General features: G+C 44.0%; 1 protein-coding gene and 1 long non-coding RNA gene across 4 annotated transcripts in view; one reads left to right on the top strand and one right to left on the bottom strand.

The window, feature by feature from the left end:
• Positions 1-443: 443 nt before the first annotated feature.
• LOC116977941 lies at positions 444-3,342 on the top strand. The gene is made up of 3 exons (XR_004413337.1): positions 444-1,707; positions 1,746-2,047; positions 2,634-3,342. It is a non-coding gene; the product is annotated as an uncharacterized LOC116977941 (long non-coding RNA).
• elovl1 (ELOVL fatty acid elongase 1) overlaps positions 3,050-22,231 on the bottom strand; it is an 84,818-nt gene continuing 65,636 nt past the window's right edge. For all 3 annotated transcript variants that reach the window (XM_033028851.1, XM_033028850.1, XM_033028852.1), the window contains exons 6-9: positions 9,980-10,036; positions 9,340-9,445; positions 8,648-8,784; positions 3,050-4,893 (exon numbers count right to left, since the gene is read on the bottom strand). In XM_033028851.1, the coding sequence (XP_032884742.1) occupies positions 4,609-4,893; positions 8,648-8,784; positions 9,340-9,445; positions 9,980-10,036 (585 nt within the window). In that variant the 3' untranslated portion in view covers positions 3,050-4,608. The remainder of the gene's footprint in view (positions 4,894-8,647; positions 8,785-9,339; positions 9,446-9,979; positions 10,037-22,231) is intronic.

Genomic DNA, 22,231 nt, shown 5'->3' on the forward strand with positions numbered 1-22,231 from the left:
GAAGCTGTTCTTGAACCTGGAGGTATCAGTTCTCAGGGTCCTGCAACAACTTTTCGATGATAGCAGAAAGATGAAGGCGTGGCCAGGTGTGGGTCTTCGAGCCATCAGCTGCCTTCTTGAGGAAGTGGTTTCTGCAGATCTCTGATGGTGAAGTGATCAATACTGATGATGGACCGGACAATGTCCACCATTCTTTTGCAGCCCCCTTCGTTGTTGAGCATTTGGATTACTGAACCAGGCCACATGCAACCAGTCAGTTTTCTCTCCAGCTTACATCAGAAGTTTGGTTGGAGTATTCTGCGATATGCTGATTCTTCATGAACCTTTGAGGAAGCAGGCGTTCTTTGTGATTGCATCAATCTACTGAGATTTGTACATCATCAGAGAAGGTCATAAGTGATAGGAGTAGAATTAGGCCATCAAGTCTACTCTGCCATTCAATCATGGCTGATCTGTCTCTCCCTCCTAACCACATTCTCCTGCCTTCTCCCCATAACCTCTGACACCTAGATGCTAGAAGTGTCCAGGGTGCTCTCCACTGCCACTTTTGAAGACTGGTGCACAGTCCCTCGGCTCTCCCTGAATTCAACAATCAACTGCTTAGTCTTAGTTAGCGTTGCAAGGGAGGTTGTTCTGGAAGCACTCAACTAGATTATCGATCTCCTGCATATACTCTGATTTATCATTATCTTTTATTTGTCCAATAATGGTGGTATCATTGGTGGATTTAAAGGTGGCACTGGATCTGCGTCTGCCTACACAGTCCAGTGTATAAAGCAAGTCGAGCAGGGACCGAGCATGCAACCTCAATGTGCCCGGATGCTGATGGTCGACGAGGAGGAGGTGTCATTGCCGATTCATACTGACTGAGGTCTGCTTATGAGGAGGTCACAAATCCAGTTACACAAGGAAAGTGCAGAGCAGAGCACCTGTGAGATCACATCGGCTGTTGCTCCATTGTGGCAGTAGGTCATTTGAAAGACTGGCTCATTCCTTACTCAGGTAATAGTTGATCTGCATCACAAACCAGCTCTCAAAGTACTTCGAGCACAACAGACGTGCCACCACTAGGTAATCTATTATACTTTGTCACATGTACATAGGTACAGTAAAATTCCTTTTTTGCATACAATCAGTAATAATCTTACTATAAATAAGCACAATTACACTTAAGTATAAGAGTGTAGGAATGGTAGATTAGACTGAGAGAACACACGAGTTGCCACATTTCTAGCAACATTTTATATTATTCAAGTCCAAAAGTTGAAACATTTATCAGAATATGAATAGTTACCAGTAGATCCAGGGAGTGTGTGAATATTTACTGTTGTCTGTGAACATTTAGTGGTAGACGTGGAGAGTGTGAATATTTACTGGAGGTCTCAGAGAGTGATTGTACTCTCAATCAGTTTATTCTTACCAGGTAAGCAATTGCCATTTCTCAATCTGCCCAACAGACCCAGACTATTTTTTACTCTGATGAACCTGAATGTCTTGGCAACTTGGCAACTGTTTCCTCTGTGGATTAAAATGGACATTACTCTCAAATAGGAGAGTCCTGTTGCCTCAGAATGGAAGGGCAATTTCTGAACAGATAGTATTGTACAGAGCAAATGCTTTAATTTTTCCATTTGAAATCAAGGTTTGGAAACTCAGGTCAAATTGGTTAGAATTTCCGTATGTACAGACATTCATTGACTTACATAAGTGTGAGCTCATGTAAATTACTTAAGTAATTCGGGCAGTTTGTAATTTCCACAACACTCGGAAACGGGCCAGCAATGCTTAGCCAGAAACCGACGTGCCACAGAAAGTTCCCCAACGGAGAAACAGAACTGAAGCCAGCAATGGCGTCCGTAGAAAGCACCACGCCTCAGAAGGTGCCCCAATGGCGAGACGGAACTCACGCCAGCAATGCTGATCCAGAAAGCCGTGCGCTGCAGAAAATGCCCTGGATACCTCCGAGACAGTTAATACTCTCAGTAAAAGACAAAGTGGTGGAGTAACTCAGCGGGCCAGGCAGCATCTCTCTCGAGAACATGGATAGGTGACAGCTGCCTTCTTGAGGAAGTGGTTTCTGCAGATCTCTGATGGTGAAGTGATCAATACTGATGATGGACCGGACAATGTCCACCATTCTTTTGCAGCCCCCTTCGTTGTTGAGCATTTGGATTACTGAACCAGGCCACATGCAACCAGTCAGTTTTCTCTCCAGCTTACATCAGAAGTTTGGTTGGAGTATTCTGCGATATGCTGATTCTTCATGAACCTTTGTGGAAGCAGTCGTTCTTTGTGATTGCATCAATCTACTGAGATTTGTACATCATCAGAGAAGGTCATAAGTGATAGTAGAATTAGGCCATCAAGTCTACTCTGCCATTCAATCATGGCTGATCTGTCTCTCCCTCCTAACCACATTCTCCTGCCTTCTCCCCATAACCTCTGACGCCTAGATGCTAGAAGTGTCCAGGGTGCTCTCCACTGCCACTTTTGAAGACTGGTGCAGTCGCTCGGCTCTCCCTGAATTCAACAATCAACTGCTTAGTCTTAGTTAACGTCGCCTAATTCCTTCGCTCCATAGATGCTGCTGCACCCGCTGAGTTTCCCCAGCAATTTTGTGTACCTATGGATAGGTGACAATTCAGTTTGAGACCCTTTTGCAGACCCAGTTATTTTGGGCAGGGGATGGGGATTCCGACTTGCGCAAAATCTGACTTGCATATGGTTTCGCGAAATGTAACCCTTACACAAGTCGGGGATGCCTATATACCCCGAGTTTCTTCTTCACATGTGATGGCAATCTAAAGTGATTGGGGATTCAATTATTATGACATTAAACTGGATAAGAAACAATAATCCTCCAACAATTCTCAGGTGCAGGAATTAACACAAATGAGACAACATGAAACAACAGATTACCAAGAATCGCTGGTTTGGAGATGAGAAACATAATTAAAGGAATAAGCCTTATACTTGGAATCCATGTTGAAAATCTGTAATACAAGTGTTCACGTGATCCGTTAAACAAAATATAAAATCAAAACACATCTTGAGTTTTGAAATTGAGTTTATTTCAGTCAGAGAATTCCTATTGAAACTTGCTCCTGTGACATCATAATCCCAGAGATTTTCCTTCACTGTTCTTTCACTCACGGGGATCTGTTTTAACTGTACGATAAAGATTTGCAAAGAACTAAAGATGTACCTGTACTGCTTTTCAAGTATTGTACTTTGAAGCCTCTTCTAATGGAGCTGTACAGCTGAGGTGTGTCATCAGCAGTTTATCCCCAAGGACTGCTTCACATGATACTCATCAGCACACACAGCTGGCACCTACTGCAAGGAAAAGATTGTGTGTACACATCATCAACCCGACTCCTAATGCAGCTGTATCAGGTTGAGATAGTAGACAGAAGGTGAAGGCTATTCGGAGCGAGGTAATGGGGAATATGTACGCAATACTAATTAAACAGCAGCTATACTTTGCTTCCGTTTATTATCCATAAAGGAGGCTGGTGTCAACTGTCTAAGCGTCCAGACTAGTTATAGCCACAGTGTCCACCTCAGTAGATCACGCTCGCCACGATCCATCTACGACTAAATGGAGGGGTGTTGAGAACGACCCCACATTTGGCATATTGTACGGTCCCCAGCAATAACAGATCAAAAGGAAAAGGGAATTCTCATGGGTTTTATCATCTAAAGGGTATTCAGCAAGTGAAAAAATATATAATTGATTCTCCTACTCCAACCCAAAATGTTAATAAAATTTGATCCCTGCTGTATGGAAAACATTAACACTGTTCCAACACGCAGCCATTTCTTTTAAATATTGTGTTTTCCTTCATTCCCAAAATATACAGCAACGTTGCTCGATTCCAACAAATAAAAGTGTAAAACTTCTAATTATAATTAGTATAATGTTACATAAATTGGAAAGTGATGCTTTCTTTTTTTTTTTAAACTAGATATTATAAATTACGAAAGACAGACCCAACCGAGTGGGCCATTTCAGAGCACTCTCACAGCTTGTAACTGCGTGATAGTGGGTAGAATAAACAGCATTACAGGTTTTATTGTCTGCAGGTTTCCAGACGAAGGGTTAAAAGGCAACACCGTGACACTTTTAGTTCTTTGCAGATCTGGCGGAATTATAAATCCCAATTGGTGGAGTAGGATAACAACAGAGGCTGACAAAATTGCACATTCCACTGCTCTAAATATAGCATGTGCAAGACTAGCCTCGTGCACAGACCAGCACTGAACTGGTCCTGGTGGTCAGAGGTGTAGACTCTCCTCTCCCATGTCATACAGTCTGCTTTATTCCTACACCCCCAATGCCAATTAAACAAGTGCAATGAATCCAAACAAAATCCAGACTCGATTAACCACAAGCCATTTGTTAATTACAGAGAATCCTTAAAACATCAAGTCGGACATCTTTACCCAGGTTAAATGCCATCACGGTGCCAAAGTGATTAATCGGTTGCATGAAATTCTCAAGTCAAGTTCAAAACCAGATACTTGTTGCACCCTCCCTCCTGAAACCTTTCCAAAACACAAAAATACAATAATTGGTGTTTATTAAAAAAAAAAGCTATCCTCCTGTTATTTTGTCTTCACCTTCCCGTTCATCACCTCCCCGTTGTCAAACCAGTGCCCCCCGTTTTCCGCTGCCGGCTTGCCGTTCTTCACAGCCCCTCTGCATTTCTGTTCCGTGCTCTTGGGAAGCCTCTTTCCCTTGGTGTAGGCCTGGTACCAGAAGTTGGAAAAAAGGATAAAGAAGAATGTTCCGTACATCCACACGAGGTGGATGAAGATGGGGAACTGGTAATCACAGTGATCCATGAAGTAGTACTGGTTGACGTGCAGCGAGACAACAATGAACTGGACCTGAAAGACAGAGGAAAAAGGAAGATAATGAAAATAAAGTTAAACAAATGGTACAATATTCACCACAGGACAGTAAGCTGACAATTGAACTCAGGAGGAGAAGGGTCTCAACCCGAAACGTCACCCATTCCTTCTCTCCAGAGATGCTACCTGGCCCGCTGAGTTACTCCAGCATTTTGTGTCTATCTTTGGTGTAAACCAGCATCTTCAATTCCTTTGTAAACAATACCAATTTATTGTTGGCTCAATCATGCTCACTGCAGAGATTCAACAGAGATTAATATGAATTTTAATGCGAATATATTGGCATTATTTTTAGGAATGTTTATTATTGTCACATGTACCAAGGTAAAATGAACAGCTTTGTTTTGTATGTTACCAATCAAATCAGATAATACTATGTATAAATACAAGGGGCAACACAATGGTGCAGTGATAGAGTTGCTGCATCACAGCGCCAGAGGCCCCGGTTCAATCCTGACTATGGGTGCTGTTTGTACGGAGTTTGTGTGTTTTCCCCGTGACCTCGTGGGTTTTCTCCAGGTGCTCCGGTTTCCTCCAACACACCAAGGACGTACAGGTTTGTAGATTAATTGGCTTCAGTAAAATTGTAAATTGTCCTAATGTGAAGTTGCGATTGTTGGTCGGCGCGGACTCAGTGGGCTGAAGGGCCTGTTTCCACGCTGTATCTCAAGTCGAAAATCAAAACAAGCTCAAATACAATAGGTAGAGCGCCAGAGAGAGCGAGAGAGGCTGGGAACAGGAGAACAAAGAAGCACAGTGAAATGGTCACTTGACAGACATCTGCTGAGAGCAGAGCTGAAGGAAACTTCATGGCAATGTAGTGTGGCCTTGAGAAGATAAGGTGTCTGGGAACAGTCATTTTGCAAGGGAACTATGATGAGAATGAAAACATGAACAGGCAACATAATTACAAACTCTCCAGCCTGATAGTGATAAGGAACGAAGATGCGTTTTGTTTATTCAGTACTTGAATGAGTGACAATTTAAAATGATTGACTTCAGAATTGTGAGAGCCTTGGGTTAGGACAAAGGCTTCCTTTAGGAGTTAAGGAAAATTAGTATAAAAGAAAGGCGACCACGAGGAAACAACCATGGCAAGAAGGAGGGGGAGGGGAAAGAAAGGAAGAGGCGGAGACAGTAGGCTTTGTGGGAGAGCTGGGAAGGGGGATGGGAAGGAGGGAGAAAGCAAGGGCTATCTAAAATTAGAGAAGTCAATGTTCATACCACTGGGGTGTAAACTACCCAAGTGAAATATGAGGTGCTGTTCCTCCAATTTGGGCTGGGCCTCACTCTGACAATGGAGGAGGCACAGGACAGAAAGGTCAGATTGGGAATCGGAGGGGGAGTTGAAATGCTGAGCAACCGGGAGATCAGGTTGGTTAGTACGAACTGAGCGGAGGTGTTGGGCGAAGCGATCGCCAACCTGCGCTTGGACTGCAAATTGGAGGAACAGCACCTCATATTTCACTTGGGTAGTTTACACCCCAGTGGTATGAACATTGACTTCTCTAATTTTGAGATTAATATTAAAGAAATTAAGGAAACCAGCTGGTGGGACGATATTTGGAACTGGGGTACATATGTCCAAACTCACCCATGGGTGAGGATTGCCTCCCACATTGCTATCATTGTGATGGTTTTAATTTTAAAATATTAAATGTATTTGATGATGTTTACATGTTGGAAAGTGGGAATAGAGAGAAAGCTAGACATGGAACTGTACCTGCAGAAACATAATCAAAGATCAGAAAGGACAAATGTCAGAGGAGAACAAGTAAGAACTGACAAATTATAGACAACAAGCAGAGAGACACATGTATAGATAAGGTAAAGGATGAGGGAAATGATGCTTTAAAAGTAGCGTAATAGTTTTAAATACTATTTGCATGACTGTCCTTTGTAGAAAATGGTAACATGGCAAAGACTTGGATATTTACATGTACGAAATGAAATATGGCCAAGGTTCAGCGCGATCCAATTCGCTAAACGCTCAATGGATCAAAGAGGTGATATGTAGCCGGAGACTTGATGTCACGTATCTTGACAGGCTTTGGGAGTATGCTACTAGCTGGAGAGAGAGACAGACACACACTGGGACCAGGAGAACTGTGAAGCACTGTGAAAATGGTCACGTGATGGACGTCTGGGTGAGAGCAGAGCTGAAGGTAACTTCATGGCTGTGTAGTGTGGCCTTGAGAAGATAAGGTGTCTGGGAACGGCCATTTGGTAAAGTAACTGTGTGATGAGAATGAAAACATGAACAGGCAACATAATTACAAACTCTCTAGCCTGATAAGGAACGAAGATGTATTTTGTTTATTCAACACTTGGATGAATAAACAAAATAACCGCCTACCAACAGAGTGAATCTGGTCAATTCACTCATGTGGGCAATATCTGAGTCCAAGTCATAAGTTTTGTGATTTAGTTTAAGAAGTGATAAGTTGAAATAGTAAAGTAATTGAGAAGTTATTAGAAGTCAATAGTTTGCATGCATGTTTAAGTTACTCAAATGTTAATAAACATTAAGTTGTACTAAACCTTGGTTTAGAGTCTTTTGTTTGACACGTCATTTGATACCCTGTAGAGGTAATAGGGCAATTTACAGAAGCCAATTACCGCATGTTCTTGGGATGTGGGAGGAAACCAGAGCATCCAGAGGAAACCTACACAGTCACAGGGAGAACATTCACTCTCCACACAGAATTCCAGCACTGTGAGGCAACAGTTCGACCAGTTGGATCACTGTGCCACCATTAATGACAGAAAGGTTGGCGCAAACAGATTGAATAGTTAGTGAAACATAGTGCAAGGTGAGGAAAAAAAAGACCTGGTCTTTGGAGATTAATTGTATAGTTGTAACAATAAACCAATCAGCCTCCGGTGCTGTAGTATTCTATGGTTCCATCCAATATCACCAGCAAATAATCATTATTTAATTGCTGTTTGTGGGACCTTGGTGCCCAAGCATTACCTGCCTGCTTCAAATTGAACCATAGACTTGTACATGCAAAGTACCGTATAAAATGTGGAATTATTATTGTCAAGGAAAGGCACAAAATGTTGAAGTAACTGGAGGGGTGGCACGGTGGTGCAGCAGTAGACTTGCTGCCTCACAGAGCCAGAGACCCGGGTTCAATCCTGACTACGGGTGCTGTCTGTATGGAGTTTGCACGTTTCCTCCCACATTCCAAAGACAGACCAGTTTGTAGGCTAATCGGCTTGGTAATATTGTAAATTGTCCTTAGTGTGTGTAGGGTAGTGTTAGTTTGTGGGGAAATCAGTGGTCGGTGGCGACCCGTTGTATCTCTAAACTAAACTACTCAGCGAGTCGGGCACCATCCCTGGAGAACATGTATAAGTGGCGTTTCAGGTCGAGACCCTTCTTCAGACTCCAGTCAAACCAGCGTCCGCAGTTCCTTGTTTCTACATTATTAATATTGGCCGTTTTTTATTCTTTAATCTCTACAGTTTTTAGAAATGTTCATTTAGCTTTTCCATACTGCTAGTCTTTAAATTGGAGGCTGGCTAGAGTTCAAATGGCCTCAACTTCTCGACATTCGACTAATTATTTCCACACCATTTATTCCTAGAACAAAGTACGCAGCTGCGAGTCGAGCATCTCCTCGCAACTCCCACTTCCCCATACCAAGTAACAGTCTACGCTAAAGAAGGGGCACTACACACACCCATTCCCATCACATCAGGATACCAAAATGGTGGCACTGACCAGTTGGATGGCTGTCATGTACTTTTTCCACCAGAGATATTTCTGAAACGTTGGACCAGCTGCAGACAGGCCGTAGTAGAAGTACATGATGACGTGGACGATCGAGTTCACCATAGCATGGAAGGATCCCATACCACCTGCAGGAAGCACAGAGTCAGCCATTAGAACACAAAGTGCCAACACCATACATTGCCAGTCCATAGGAGGTTTACAAGAATAATCCCAGGAATGAGCATCAGGCCTGTACTCGCTGGAGTTTAAAAGAATGAGGGGGGGGGGGGGGGCTAATTGAAACATACAGAACAGTGAAAGGCTTGGATAGAGTGGATGTGGAGAGGATGTTTCCACGAGTTGGAGGGTCTAGGACCAGAGGTCATAGCCTCAGAATTAAAGGATGGTCTTTTAGGAAGGAGATGATAAACTTATATTTAGTCAGAGGGTAGTGAATCTGTGGAATTCTTTGCCACAGAAGGCTGAGGAGGCCAAGACAGTAGATATTTTAAGCCAGATAGAGATAGATTCTTGATTAGTACGGGTGTCAGGGGTAAGGGCAGGAGAATGGGGTTAGGAGGGAGAGATAGATCAGCCATGATTGAATGGCGGAGTAGACTTGATGGGCCGAATGGCCTAATTCTGCTCCTATTCCTTATAACCTTTAGCTCAATCAAAGAAACAATGGTCTCTCCGTGTACCTGGTCCAAACTTGACTCCCCACCACCAGGTCCAGGGCATGATCGAGTGGTGAAAGATGTGAAGAAAGGTAATCTGGCTGTTCTTCTTCCGCAGAACAAAGAATACCTAAGATATTGAAACAGAATCATGTCACGCAGTGCATTGTGCAGAATACAATGGATCAATGACAATGTAATCACCCTGCTCATCATGTCAGCATAATGTAGGCATCCAGAACCTCTTTCCCCAGGATGGAAATGTCAAAGACTGGAGGACATAAACCTAAGTAATAGGGACAAAGTTTAATAGAGATGCAACGGGCAAGGAGGGGGCAGAGTGTTTGAAATGAAGTGGAGGGATTTTTATTCAATGGGTAGAAATTAATTAGTTCTGAAGGGGTTATGTGCTAACAAGCAAGACCTCCATCTCCTATCAAAGATTCCCTTTGTAATCTCACCCTGCATTCACCTGGTAGAAGAAACTGGTAGCTGGTGATCTTGTGATTTGAAAATAAAATAAAGAATGCACAGGAAATATTTACAGACGCCTACAAATAGGGAGTAATCTATTGAAATACAATCTAGTTGTACCAAAGACATAAAACGCATAGAAAATGTGTATGATCAGTATTTTAAAATCAGAATGAATCTTCATACTTACTGTGTCAAACAGCTCTATAAACTTGGAAAATAAGAACAGCCATGCTACACGCACCATCTGTGGGGGATTAAAGATGGTAGTCTTAGAGCATGTAGTACACAGTAGTATGTGAAGCCCTCAGTAAAACTTCACCTTCTGCAGAAAAGGTTCACATGCAGAGCCATACTCAAATAATAAAGTTTGATAGCTAATAGAATTTCCCCATTTTACAAAAGACAGTCTTGCACATAGTCATAACGCGTGGAAACGGGTCCTTCGGCCGAACTTGCCCACACTGAGCAACATGTCGCATATACACTAATCCCACCTGCCTGCATTTGGCCAGTATCCCTCCGAACCTGTCCTATCCATGTACCTGTCCAATTGTTTCTTAAACATTGCGTTAGTCCCTGCCTCAACTACTCTGGCAGCTCGTTCTATACACCCACCACCCTTTGTGTGAAAAAGTTAACCCTCAGATTTGTACTAAATCTTTCCCCCTTCAGCTTAAACCTATGTCCTCTGGTTCTCCATTCCCCTACTCTGGGCAAGAGACTTTGTGTGTCTACTCGATCTATTCCCCTAATGATTTTATCCACCTCTATAAGATCACCCCTCATTCTCCAGCAATCCAAGGAATAGAGACCCAGCCTACTCAACCCTCTCCCTATAGCTCAGACCTTCGAGTCCTGGCAACATCCTCATAAATCCTCTCTGTCACCTTTCCAACTTGACAAAATCTTTCCTGCAACATGGTGCCCGGAACTAAATACTATACTCTAAATACAGCCTCGCCAATGTCTTATATAACTGCAATGTGACCTGCCAACTTCTTCACTGTGCATATATAAGCACTTAATATACATATGAAGCAGTTTACGCACTTCGATATCACAATTGTTGTAGAGAATGCTAGTTTGGACACAGCAGACAACTTTATGTCATTGCTATTTTTAGGAGTATATTTCACAAATGCTGTCAAAGAGAAATATTGGCCATGATACTGGGTAATATTCCCTTGGTTAATGTTCAAAGCACCACAAGATCCCTCACAACTAAGGCTAATTACTGAGAGCGAATATATAATGGGGACCAGTGGTTAAGCAGGTAATATCCCGGAATATTTCCATGCAGAAGTTTGGTAACCCTTCGCTTAAACTCTGTACCGTGCTATCCTTAGAAAAATGTGTACATACTAAGCAATGGGCAGTTGCCATTCCTAACCACTGCAAATTTTACCTTTGACTCCTATGGGTTTCAAATGCCCTGCTTAGTTTTTATTTTGTTTAGAGATACAGCACGGAAACAGGCCCGTTGGCCCACTGAGTCCGCGCTGACCAGCGATCCACACACACACACACACACAGACACTACCTTACAAACATTAGGGACAATTTGCAATTATACTAAGGCAATCAGCCTACAAACCCATATGTCCTTGGAGTGTGGGAGGAAACTGGGGAAAACCCACGGAGGTCACGAGAACGTACAAACTCCGTACAGACAAGCACCCGTAGTCAGGATTGAAGCTGGGTCTCTGACGCAGTACGGCAACAAGTCTGCCTCTGCGTCACCGTGCCACTGGAAATGGCATTTAAGATCATAGATACTGAAAGCAAGCTTACTTTGTATCAGATTACGGAATGAGATTAAATTTAAACCAGCAACTATAGCTGTTTCACAAATGATAGCTTTAGCAAATCAAATAAAAGTCAGAAACAGAAAGTTCAAATGTTTAACAGAATAACATGGCTGTGGCAAAGAGGCAAATGTGAAAGAGTTGGCAAAGATAACTCTGTTCCTGGGAACATGACAGATAGTCTCAGGGATGAAAGAGACTCCTAGTTTTGACCGATAAATGTCCTGACACCACACACCAACCAACACCATTCCCATCTTAAAACATTTCCCAATTCCAGCAGATGTTGTCTGAAATGGTAGTTTTAGTTTAGTTTGGTTTAGAGAATACAGCGCGGAAACGGGCCCTTCGGCTCACCGCGTCCACACCGACCAGCGATCCCCGCACATTAACACTACCCTGCACACACTGGGGACACTTTTTTACATTCATACCAAGCTAATTAACCAACAAACCTGTACATCTTTGGAGTGTGGGAGGAAACTGAACATCTCAGAGAAAACGCACGCAGGTCACTGGGAGAACGTACAGACTCTGTACACACAAGCACCCAGAGTCAGGATCAAACCCGGGTCTCTGGCGATGCAAGGCAGTAGCCCTACCACCAAATGATTAAGATCTGAACTTGATAATGGCTCAGTCACCTGGTTCAACACCTCTTTATTCTCTTTCCTTCCAACTACCCCATCACACACCCCATTTCCTTACCTTAAGGGACAATCCAATCGTAATGAAAAGTATTACTGAAACTTTAGGTTGTCTCTCTGTATAAAACATTATCAGTTTTCATCTCTGTAGGTGGCACTATTGCCTCAGTGTTAAAACAGACTTCCTGCCACTTTGGATGAGCAGATCCCAATTTTACCATGGTCTAAACATGCACCTTGCTCAACCTTATGCTAAATAACACAGTATTCGTATGTCTGGAATTATCCTCTGATTGCAAATGGTTAAACAGGAATATAAACTTGTAACATAAAAAAAGTACAGCTGAAGTAGCTTGTGGAACATGCTTGAAGACAACAGAAATAGGCTACCAACATAAGAGCAGGGATGTCATCCTGAGGGTCTATAAGGCACTGGTCAGGCCACATTTAGAGTATTGTGAGCAGTTTTGGGCCCCAATTATAAGGAAGGACGTGCTGGTGCTAGAGAGGGTTCAGGTTTCCAGGGATGATTCAGTTAACATGTGATGAGCATTTGATAGTTTAGAAGTATGAGGGGGGACCTCATTGAAACTTACCCAACAGTGAAAGGCCTGGGTAGAGTGGGAGAGGATGTCTTACTGGAATTTAGAAGGACGAGAGGGTATCTTATAGAAGGATATACAATTCTTAAGAGACTGTACAGGCTAGATGCAGGAAAAACTTTCCTGATGTTGAGGGAGTCCAGAACCAGGGGGTCACAGTTTAAGATTAGGGAATAGGCCATTTAGAACTGGGATGAGGAAAAACCTTTTCAACCAGAGTTGTAAATTAGTGGAATTCTCTGCCACAGAAGGCACTGGAGGCAAATTCACTGGGTGTATTCAAGAGAGAGTTAAATATAGCTCTTAGGGCTAACAGAATCAAGGGATATGGGGAGAATGCAGGAACGGGGTACTGATTTTGGATGATCAGCCATGATCATATTGAATGGCTGTAGATTGATTATTTCTTACTAACCAATTGTAGTGCTTGTTAGTAGTTGCTCCGCCTTATATGCGATTTATATTACCAAGAGCTTGCTTACGTAATTCAGTCTGAGTAGCTGTTAGGTAGTATAACATTCTGCAGACCAATGCTGTAGGTGGACTTTAATAAATATGTGTTGTATTTTGATGTGTGTACGACTCCACTCATTACAAGGGCCTACTCGTGCACCTATTTTCTATGTTTCTGCTAGCGGGAGAGTCTAAGACCAGAGGCCATTGCCTCGGAATAAAAGGACGTACATTTAAAAAAGAGATGAGGAGAAATTTCTTCAGTCAGAGGGTGATGAATCTGTGGAATTCAATGCCACAGTTGGCCGTGGAGGCCAAGTCATTGGGTATTTCCAAGGTGAAGATTAACAGATACCTGATTGGTAAGGGTGTCAAGGGTTATGGGGAGAAGGCAGGAGAATGGGGTTGAGAGGGAAAGATAGGTTAGCCATGATTGAATGGCGGAGAAGACTCGATGGGCTAAATTACCTACTACTGCTCCTATGACATATGAACATATGAAGGATAAAACCTTTCACAGAGCAAACGGGATCAGCTATCCGGCTAAAGTAACAAAATCAAAACCGCACAAAACTCGCGGCCCAAGTGACTAATCAAGGACTGGTCATCAGCTGTTGACAAGCCCACAGTGACCATTGAGGATAAAGTTTGCAAAGTATGAACAGGAAATGACTCAAAGTTTTTATGTGTAGGAAGGAACTGCAGGTGCTGGTTTACAGCAAAGATAGGCACAAAATGATGGAGTAACTCAGCGAGTCAGGCAGCATCTCTGGAGAAAAGGAATAGGTGACACTTCAGGTCGAGACCCTTCTTCAGACTGCTGAAGATTGTTTTTTTCTTCAGCATTATGGGAAAAATCTGAAAACTATTTGACCACAGCAACCAACAGCTAAGATGAGGCTCTGGGAGTAGAATAACTGTTTTAAAAGTGGGAAGTATCAATAAATATTATAAAAGTGCGATAATTTGAGACAGAATGGTTGGAAAGACATTATTCAATTATGAATAAGACCTAGCAGGCCGGGGAATCTCAGTACAAGTTATTTCTGAACAACAACATTAAAAAAGCTTCATCGAGGACATGGGGAAACATGCTGCACAGCTTCTGTCCACGTGCCATTATAGAATGGAAGATGTTTTATACTTTGATATTCAGATTTGTGGATACACAGTAAAATAAAAAATGAATAAACAGACAAACGAAAAAATATTGAATGGTCATGTAATTGCGTCTGGATCGGAGGCACAATTAGTTTAGACAGTTAACCAGTTGCAGAAGCCATCTGCGTGATTTCCATCCGTATTGCTACTGCTCGATGGGCAATGCACGGCTGCAGGTTCCCATTTTTCACCCAAAAGTAGTAAAAATTAATAAGAAAGCTGGAAGCATCAAATAATGTGACTAAAACTAAACTAATAATAAGGGTGAAGTCACCTTGATACCTGTAATCCCCCTCCCCCTCCCTCTCCTCTCTCCACATCATAAGTGATGAGAAGAATTGGGCCATTGGGCTCATCAAGTCTATTCCACCATTCAATCATGCTCCAGCACTGAGAACAGCTCAATGGGGAACCTTCCCACCATGGCATCCACCTGCAACAGCAATCCCTACATAAGAGTATGGTCCAAATCTCAACTACATAGCATTCCACACCAGCTATTGTTCAGTCCCCATAGAACATAATTTCCGTTATTGCTTTTAAATTTGCCTTTCACAGTCTATGGCAAAGATGCACACAAAATGCTGGAGTAACTCATCGGGTCTGGCAGCATCTCTGGAGAACATGGATCAGTGACATTTCGGGTCGGGACCCTTCTGCAGACCTTAAAGCCCTGTCCCACTGTACGAGTTCATTCAAGAGCTCTCCCGAGTTTAAAAAAATCAAACTTGAGGAAGCACGTAGAATGTACGTAGCGGGTGCGTCGGAGCTCGGGAACGTCTCTTAGCGGCTCGTAACGCTAACACCAGGTACTCGGGAAACGCGGTAAGCTCTGGAAGGCTCGTGAAGATTTTTCAACGTAGAAAAATGTCCACGAGAGCCCCGAGTACCTACGAGCAGCCATTACCGTAAATCTCCGAGTTCAAATCAAGGTAAACTCGGGAGAACTCTTGAATTAACTCGTACAGTGGGACAGGGCTTTTACTGAAGAAGGGTCCCGACCAGAAACATCACCTATCCATTTTCTCCAGTGATACTGCCTGACCCGCTGAGTTACTCCAGCATTTTGTGTCTAACGTTGCAATAAACCTGCATCTGCAGTTGTTCCTTTATATTACAATCCATGGCCCTATTTGCCATAGTGGTGAGCTCCAAAATATTATCCTAGTTTATTTTTCCTATTTTCTCTTCAACATGTTCATACCATTTAAAAGCACAGTAATTCCATCCAAGTCATCACCTTTGCCGGCCTAAAATTCCTGACCCATTTCAGCATCCCGTGGGTTATTCCCCAACAACATAAGAGAAGTGGCCTTGCTGTTCTGTTCTGTTCTACACGGTCCCTCGAGCCCAAAACCAAGTCATGTGGAGGAAGGGCTGCTGAACGTCCCCGACAGATGTAAACACTGTATTCTAATGCTAGCTGGAGAGCTGATAGTCACAGTGTATTAAAAGGGGTGCATCAGGGTAGCTTCAGGTGGCAGAACACCACCCTACAATGTGCAATTAGCTATAGAGTTCAGAACAGTAGCAGGGATTTCTCCAACGTCTTTAATGTGGCCAAGAACAAACAGGATAAGCAGGCAGAGGGAGGGAGCAAAGTACTTCCATTTGACCTGGGAATTGGAATGAGCTAAAGGAAGACCCAAGGGGGAAACTGAAAATAAATAACTGACAGGTACAGAAGGTGCACAGACAATTCCTTCCTAGGTTATGACAGGGTTCCGCTCCCAAGAACCTGTTCAGAAGCTGGACAATTTGCAGGTCAGAAAAACGGCTTCCCGGCAATATATTTAGGTTTGAATTTAGTTTGTTGTCACGTGTACTGAGGTACAGCGAAAAGCTTTTGTTGCGTTCTAACCAGTCAGCAGAAAGACAATACAGGACTACAATCAAGCCATCCACAGTGTACAGATACATGATAAAGGGAAATAATGCGAACAACTTTTAGTGCAAGATGAAGTCCCGTAAAATACATTCAAAGATAGTCAGAGGGTCTCTAATGAGGTAGATAATAGCTTAGGACTGCTCTCTAGTTGTAAAGGGTATGGTTTCGTTGCCAGATAACAGTTGGGAAGAAACTTTCCCTGAATCTGAAGGTGTGCGTTTTCAAATAAAGATATAAGCCAATTAAGAACAATGTGCAGTTAAAACCAGGGTGTTTAAATCCACCATTACGATAAAACACACAGATCCCACATGGCAGGAAGATCCAGCAGTCCCGCAGTCCATGGCAAATCCGGTCTCCGAACAGCTCGTCCGTATATGAGCTACACTCAAATGTGGTGTACATAACCTGGGATGGACCTGTGATTAGCCCTTCATAGCTTGGTTACTGGTCACGATAATGGGTACTAATTCAATGAAACCTTGAGGTGTATGTCATGAAATTAAAAACTGCGAACTGAGGGGAAGTGGAAGCAATTGCTGCAGTACAACACAAAATCAGGCCCTTTGGCCCATCATGTCTGTGTCGAACACGATGCAAAGACCATCTCTTATCTACCTGTACATAATACAAAAGCTTTTAAAATGCCACTATGGTATCTGCTTCAACCACCAGTCCTGCAGGCACTCAGCACTTTCTCTGTAAAACAACTGTCCCACACATCATATTTAAACTCTGCCCCCCCCCCCCCCCTCACAACTATGCCCTCGAGTCTTTGATTTTTTAAGGTTCTGACTCTCAATATTATATACTTCTCTCCCCGTATATGTAATACGCCCTAATCCGGGCAACATTCTGGTTAACCTCCTCCGCATCCTTTCCAAAGCCTCCATATCCTTCCTGTAAAGGGACAAACGGAACTGCATGCAATTTTCCAAACAGCAAAGTCCAATAAAGCTGCATCATGACATCCATGACTCTTATACTCAATGCCCCGACTTATAAAGGCAAGCATATCATATGCCTGCTTAACCACTCAATTTACTCATGTTGCCACTTTCAGGGAGCTGTGGACTTAGACCCCAAGATCCCTCTGTGCATTGAACTGCAGATATCAATTGAACAAAGATAAAACTAATCAGTTAATTGTGCACGGTACACGTTTGGTTAAACAACAATTCTGTCACTGAAATGTGGAGTGAAACAAATTAATTGATCTCAGCGGAGGAGAGGGTGTAAAGCGAGTGAACTTAAGACACTGCTTTGAAGCACAGTTTAGTTTGGTTTATTATTGTCACGTGTACCAAGGTACTGCAGGCACAGCAGCAGCCTACATTACAGCAAAGAGCGAGATAATTCCTTGATACGAAGACTGCAGATGTGAAGGGGAAAAAGGAGGAAAGGATTTAGATGGGAGATGACAAATGAGGCACAACACTGACTACATTTGTGGCTGAATTGTTTCACGGAAATGAGCGGAAAGTTACATCACAATAGCAAAACACAGAGTGCTGGAGGAACAGTGGGTTAGGCAGCCTCTGGAGAGGGAACGGAAGTGAGGGTTCATATTGGGATTCTTCTTCTGACTGATTGGAGGAGGGGTGCCCTCCCCCCCAGGTGGGAAAAGGTGGGTGCGGAACAAGGCCTGGTGGGTGATAGGTGGATGCAGATGAACGGGGGGGTGGGGGCTTAAGTGGCAGAAGAGTGGAATAAGTGACAAAGAATAGAGGAGAAGAGACAAGGGTATCAGATAAGGAGGGATGAAGAATACAATGGAGAACAGGTGGGATGGATGTGGTGGAAGGGGACAGAGGGGAAAAGTGAAACGGGAGAGGAGTATATGAAGGTAGGGAAACGAACAGGGTGACGAGAAGAATCAAAATGGCACCCAGTATTAAGAGGTCAGAAAAGTGCAGCAAATTAACTCAAAGAAAGCTGACATTATTTCAGCTGTTAAGAAAAACACTGGAATAAACCTGGAAACAAATATTTCCCACCTCCACCTGGGGCAAGAAAGTATTGTGAAGGGGAGAATAAGGGGGTGTAGGAAAAATTACCCAAAAAATAAAAGTGAACACGTTGGAACAACAAAGCACAATGGGCAGGTTCAGCTGTAATTTAACACATCCTGCCGAACCACTCTGCAGGCTGAAGATATTTCCAGTCGACATTTTAGCAGTCATTTTCAGACCATTTTGCAGGAAAGTGCAAATGGCAGAAGTTAAGTCGGGCAACATCCATTATTTTCAAAACTTTGATAAAAAGGTAAAATTTGGAAACGTTGCCCTTTATCTGCCATGTTACAGGCAATCACATTACAACATCCATTTGTTTAGTTCCATTTAAACACATAAACACGTTGCTCCAAGCACATTGAGCAGTGCAGGCAAGAGATTGTGTTTCTATTGTTTTAAATGACCTCAAGATCTGCCAAAACTGAAGTCCAGCCACTGAAACAGAACCATGGGGTCCTTTACATTCATTTGCACAGATCAAGGTTTGGACAACCCCTATCACACAATTGCATCCTTAGTTTATACAAATAGGTAAAGTCTTGCAATAGGTTTGACCACAAAAGCCCTTCTAACTCAAAACATTCAGTGGAACGGTCTAATTACAGGTGTGGGAAGGAACTGGCGGTGCTGAATTATACCGAAGATAAGACACAAAATGCTGGAGTAACTCAGCGGGACAGGCAGCATCCCTGGAGAGAAGGAGTGGGCGACCCTTCTTCAGACTCACAGGAACATGTTTCCACGTGGATTATAATTTCAGATAAATAGCGTGTGGCAGTATGCTCCGCACTATTCTTCAAAGTATGTTACTTGTGGGGCCGATAGTACAAAGAAATTGGTCTGACTATCTTATGGCTTAAAGCTCAGTACCTCTCTTATCAGCATCCCTTAGATAAGCTGCTATCAGTACAACCGAGATACTAAGGCACTTGGAAACAGAAGTATCAGTCACCTGCATTGTGACGTTCAACCTTCATTTAGGTGAATGAATGAATGAAAGAGTTTGACCTAAGATCACGGGCATGACAATGTAACAAGCCTACTTTTCTTTGTTCATAGTTAAGTAAGTGTTACAAAGAACAACAAAGGAGGGGCGGTGCGGTGGCACAGTGGAAGAGTTGCTGCCTAACAGTGACAAAACCCAGGTTCGATCCTGACTACAGGTGCTTTCTGTACGGAGCTTATATAGTCTCCCCGTGACCACGCAAGTTTTCCCCCCGAATGCTCCGATTTCCTCCCACACTACAAAGATGTACAGGTGTGTAGGTTAATTTGACTTCAGCAAAAATTGTAAATTGTCCCTAGTGTGTAGGATAGTGCTAACGTCCAGGGATCGCTGGTTGGCGCGGACCTGGTGAGTTGTTAGGATTGGTAGACGTTGTTAGGATTGGTAGCCACTGCTCTGCTGACCTGGAATACCTGATGTTAAAGTGCAGGCCCTTCTATCTGCCCAGGGAATTCACATCAACTGTTATCACTGCAGTCTATGTACCCCCGGACGCTAATGCCAGGCTAGCAATGGTAGAGCTGCAAGCTGCTATCAGCAATCAACTAACTGCTCACCCAGAGGGGGCATTTATTGTTGCGGGTGATTTCAACCACTCCGACCTTAAAACTGTACTCCCCAGATTCCATCAGCATGTCTCCTGCCCAACCAGAGGAAACAATATTCTGGACCGAGTATATACCAACATTACTGAAGCCTACAAAGCCCTCCCCCTCCCTGGTCAGTCTGACCACCTCTCTCTGTTCCTGCTCCCTAAATACACACCTCTGATCAGACGTGTGAAACCTACCATGAGGACAGTGAAGGTTTGGCCTGATGGGGCTGTCTCTGCTTTACAGGAGCAGTTTCAGCAGACAGACTGGAGTCTGTTTGCTACCCAGTCCACCTTCAACTCCCAAGTGGATATCAACTCATACACTTCAACAGTTTTGGACTATATAAAATTCTGCACTGATAACGTCACTACCCACAAAGAGATAAAGACCTTCCCTAACCAGAAGCCGTGGATGAGCAGGGAGGTCAGACTCCTACTGAAGGCTCGCGATGCCGCTTTCAGATCTGGCAACGCTGAGGGATACAGCTCATCCAGGGCCAATCTGAAAATGGAAATTAGGAATGCTAAACTCAATCACAAACGACGGATTGAGGAGCATTTCCAAAACAACTCTGATCCCAGGCGCATGTGGCAAGGAATCAAATCCATTGCCGATTACCAGAAAGTTAACCCCCCCCCCCCCCCCCAGACAACGCCACCCTCCCTGACGAGCTAAACCATTTCTATGCTCGCTTTGACCGGGACAACAAAACTCCAGCCATCAAAGTTGCTCCACCCCCGAATGAACAACCCCTCAGTCTCTCCACCTCTGCTGTACAAGATGCACTGAGAAAGGTGAATGAGCACAAAGCTGCCGGCCCCGATGGCATCCCTGGCCGGGTGCTTAGGGCATGTGCTGGACAACTATCCCCAGTCTTCACTGACATTTTCAATCTGTCACTGGCCCAGGGTGTTGTCCCCACTTGCCTCAAGACATCAACCATCGTGCCAGTGCCCAAACAATCAGCTACAGGGAGTCTCAACGACTTCCGCCCAGTGGCACTCACCCCTGTCATTGCAAAGTGCTTTGAGCGGCTGATCTTGGCTCACCTCAAAGCCAGCCTCCCCCCCACACTGGACCCCCATCAGTTTGCCTACCGGACCAACAGGTCTACAGAGGACGCCATATCGGCGGCCCTACACTCTGCCCTGACCCACCTGGACAACAACAACTCCTACATCAGGTTGCTGTTCATTGATTTCAGCTCTGCCTTTAACACTGTCATCCCCGCTAGCTTGATCACCAAACTCAGCGGACTTGGCATCTCCACCTCCCTCTGCAACTGGACACTGGACTTCCTCACCAACAGACCGCAGTCTGTTAGGGTCAACAACCTCACCTCCTCCACTATAACACTGAACACAGGGCTGCGTTGCACAGGGCTGTGTGCTCAGCCCTCTCCTCTACTCCCTCTTCACCCATGACTGCATCCCTAAGTACGGATCCAACGCCATCATTAAATTCGCCGACGACACCACGGTGGTAGGACTGATCAGTGACAACGATGAGTCAGCCTACAGGGATGAGGTCCAGCACCTGACAGCCTGGTGTGCCAACAATAACCTCGTCCTCAACTCCAAGAAGACGAAGGAAATTATTGTCGACTTCAGGAAGATCAGAGGGGGCAGACATACCCCCATCCACATAAACGGGACTGAGGTGGAGCGCGTCTCCAACTACAAATTCCTCGGGGTACACATCTCGGAGGATCTGTCCTGGTCCCTCAACACCTCCAAGCTGATCAAAAAGGCGCAGCAGCGCCTTTACTTCCTGAGGAGGCTCAAGAAAGCCCACCTGTCCCCCCAGATCCTGACCAACTTTTACTGCTGTACCATAGAGAGCATCCTGACCACCTGCTTCACGGTATGATACAGCAGTTGCACTGTAGCGGACAGGAAGGCACTACAACGGGTGGTGAAAACCGCGCAGTACATCATCGGTGCCCCGCTCCCTGCCATGGATGCCCTCCACCGAAAACGGTGTCTGAGACGGGCCGGGAAGATCGTTAAAGACCCCTCCCACCCCAACCATGGACTGTTTGCCCTCTTCCCATCAGGGAGATGGTACAGGAGCCTCAGGTCCCGTACTAGTAGGATGAGGAACAGCTTCTACAATAATACCATCACATTGCTGAACTCGGAGTCCCGCCGATAGATGTCTCCAGTCCCTCCGTCCACATTGTTTGATTATTCTGTATTTTTATTTCTATATTGCATTACTACTACGGACTGACGCTAAACTGCATTTCGTTGTATCCATACTTGTA

Source organism: Amblyraja radiata, chromosome 10 (genome assembly GCF_010909765.2).
Source record: "Amblyraja radiata isolate CabotCenter1 chromosome 10, sAmbRad1.1.pri, whole genome shotgun sequence".
NCBI lineage: Eukaryota > Metazoa > Chordata > Chondrichthyes > Rajiformes > Rajidae > Amblyraja > Amblyraja radiata.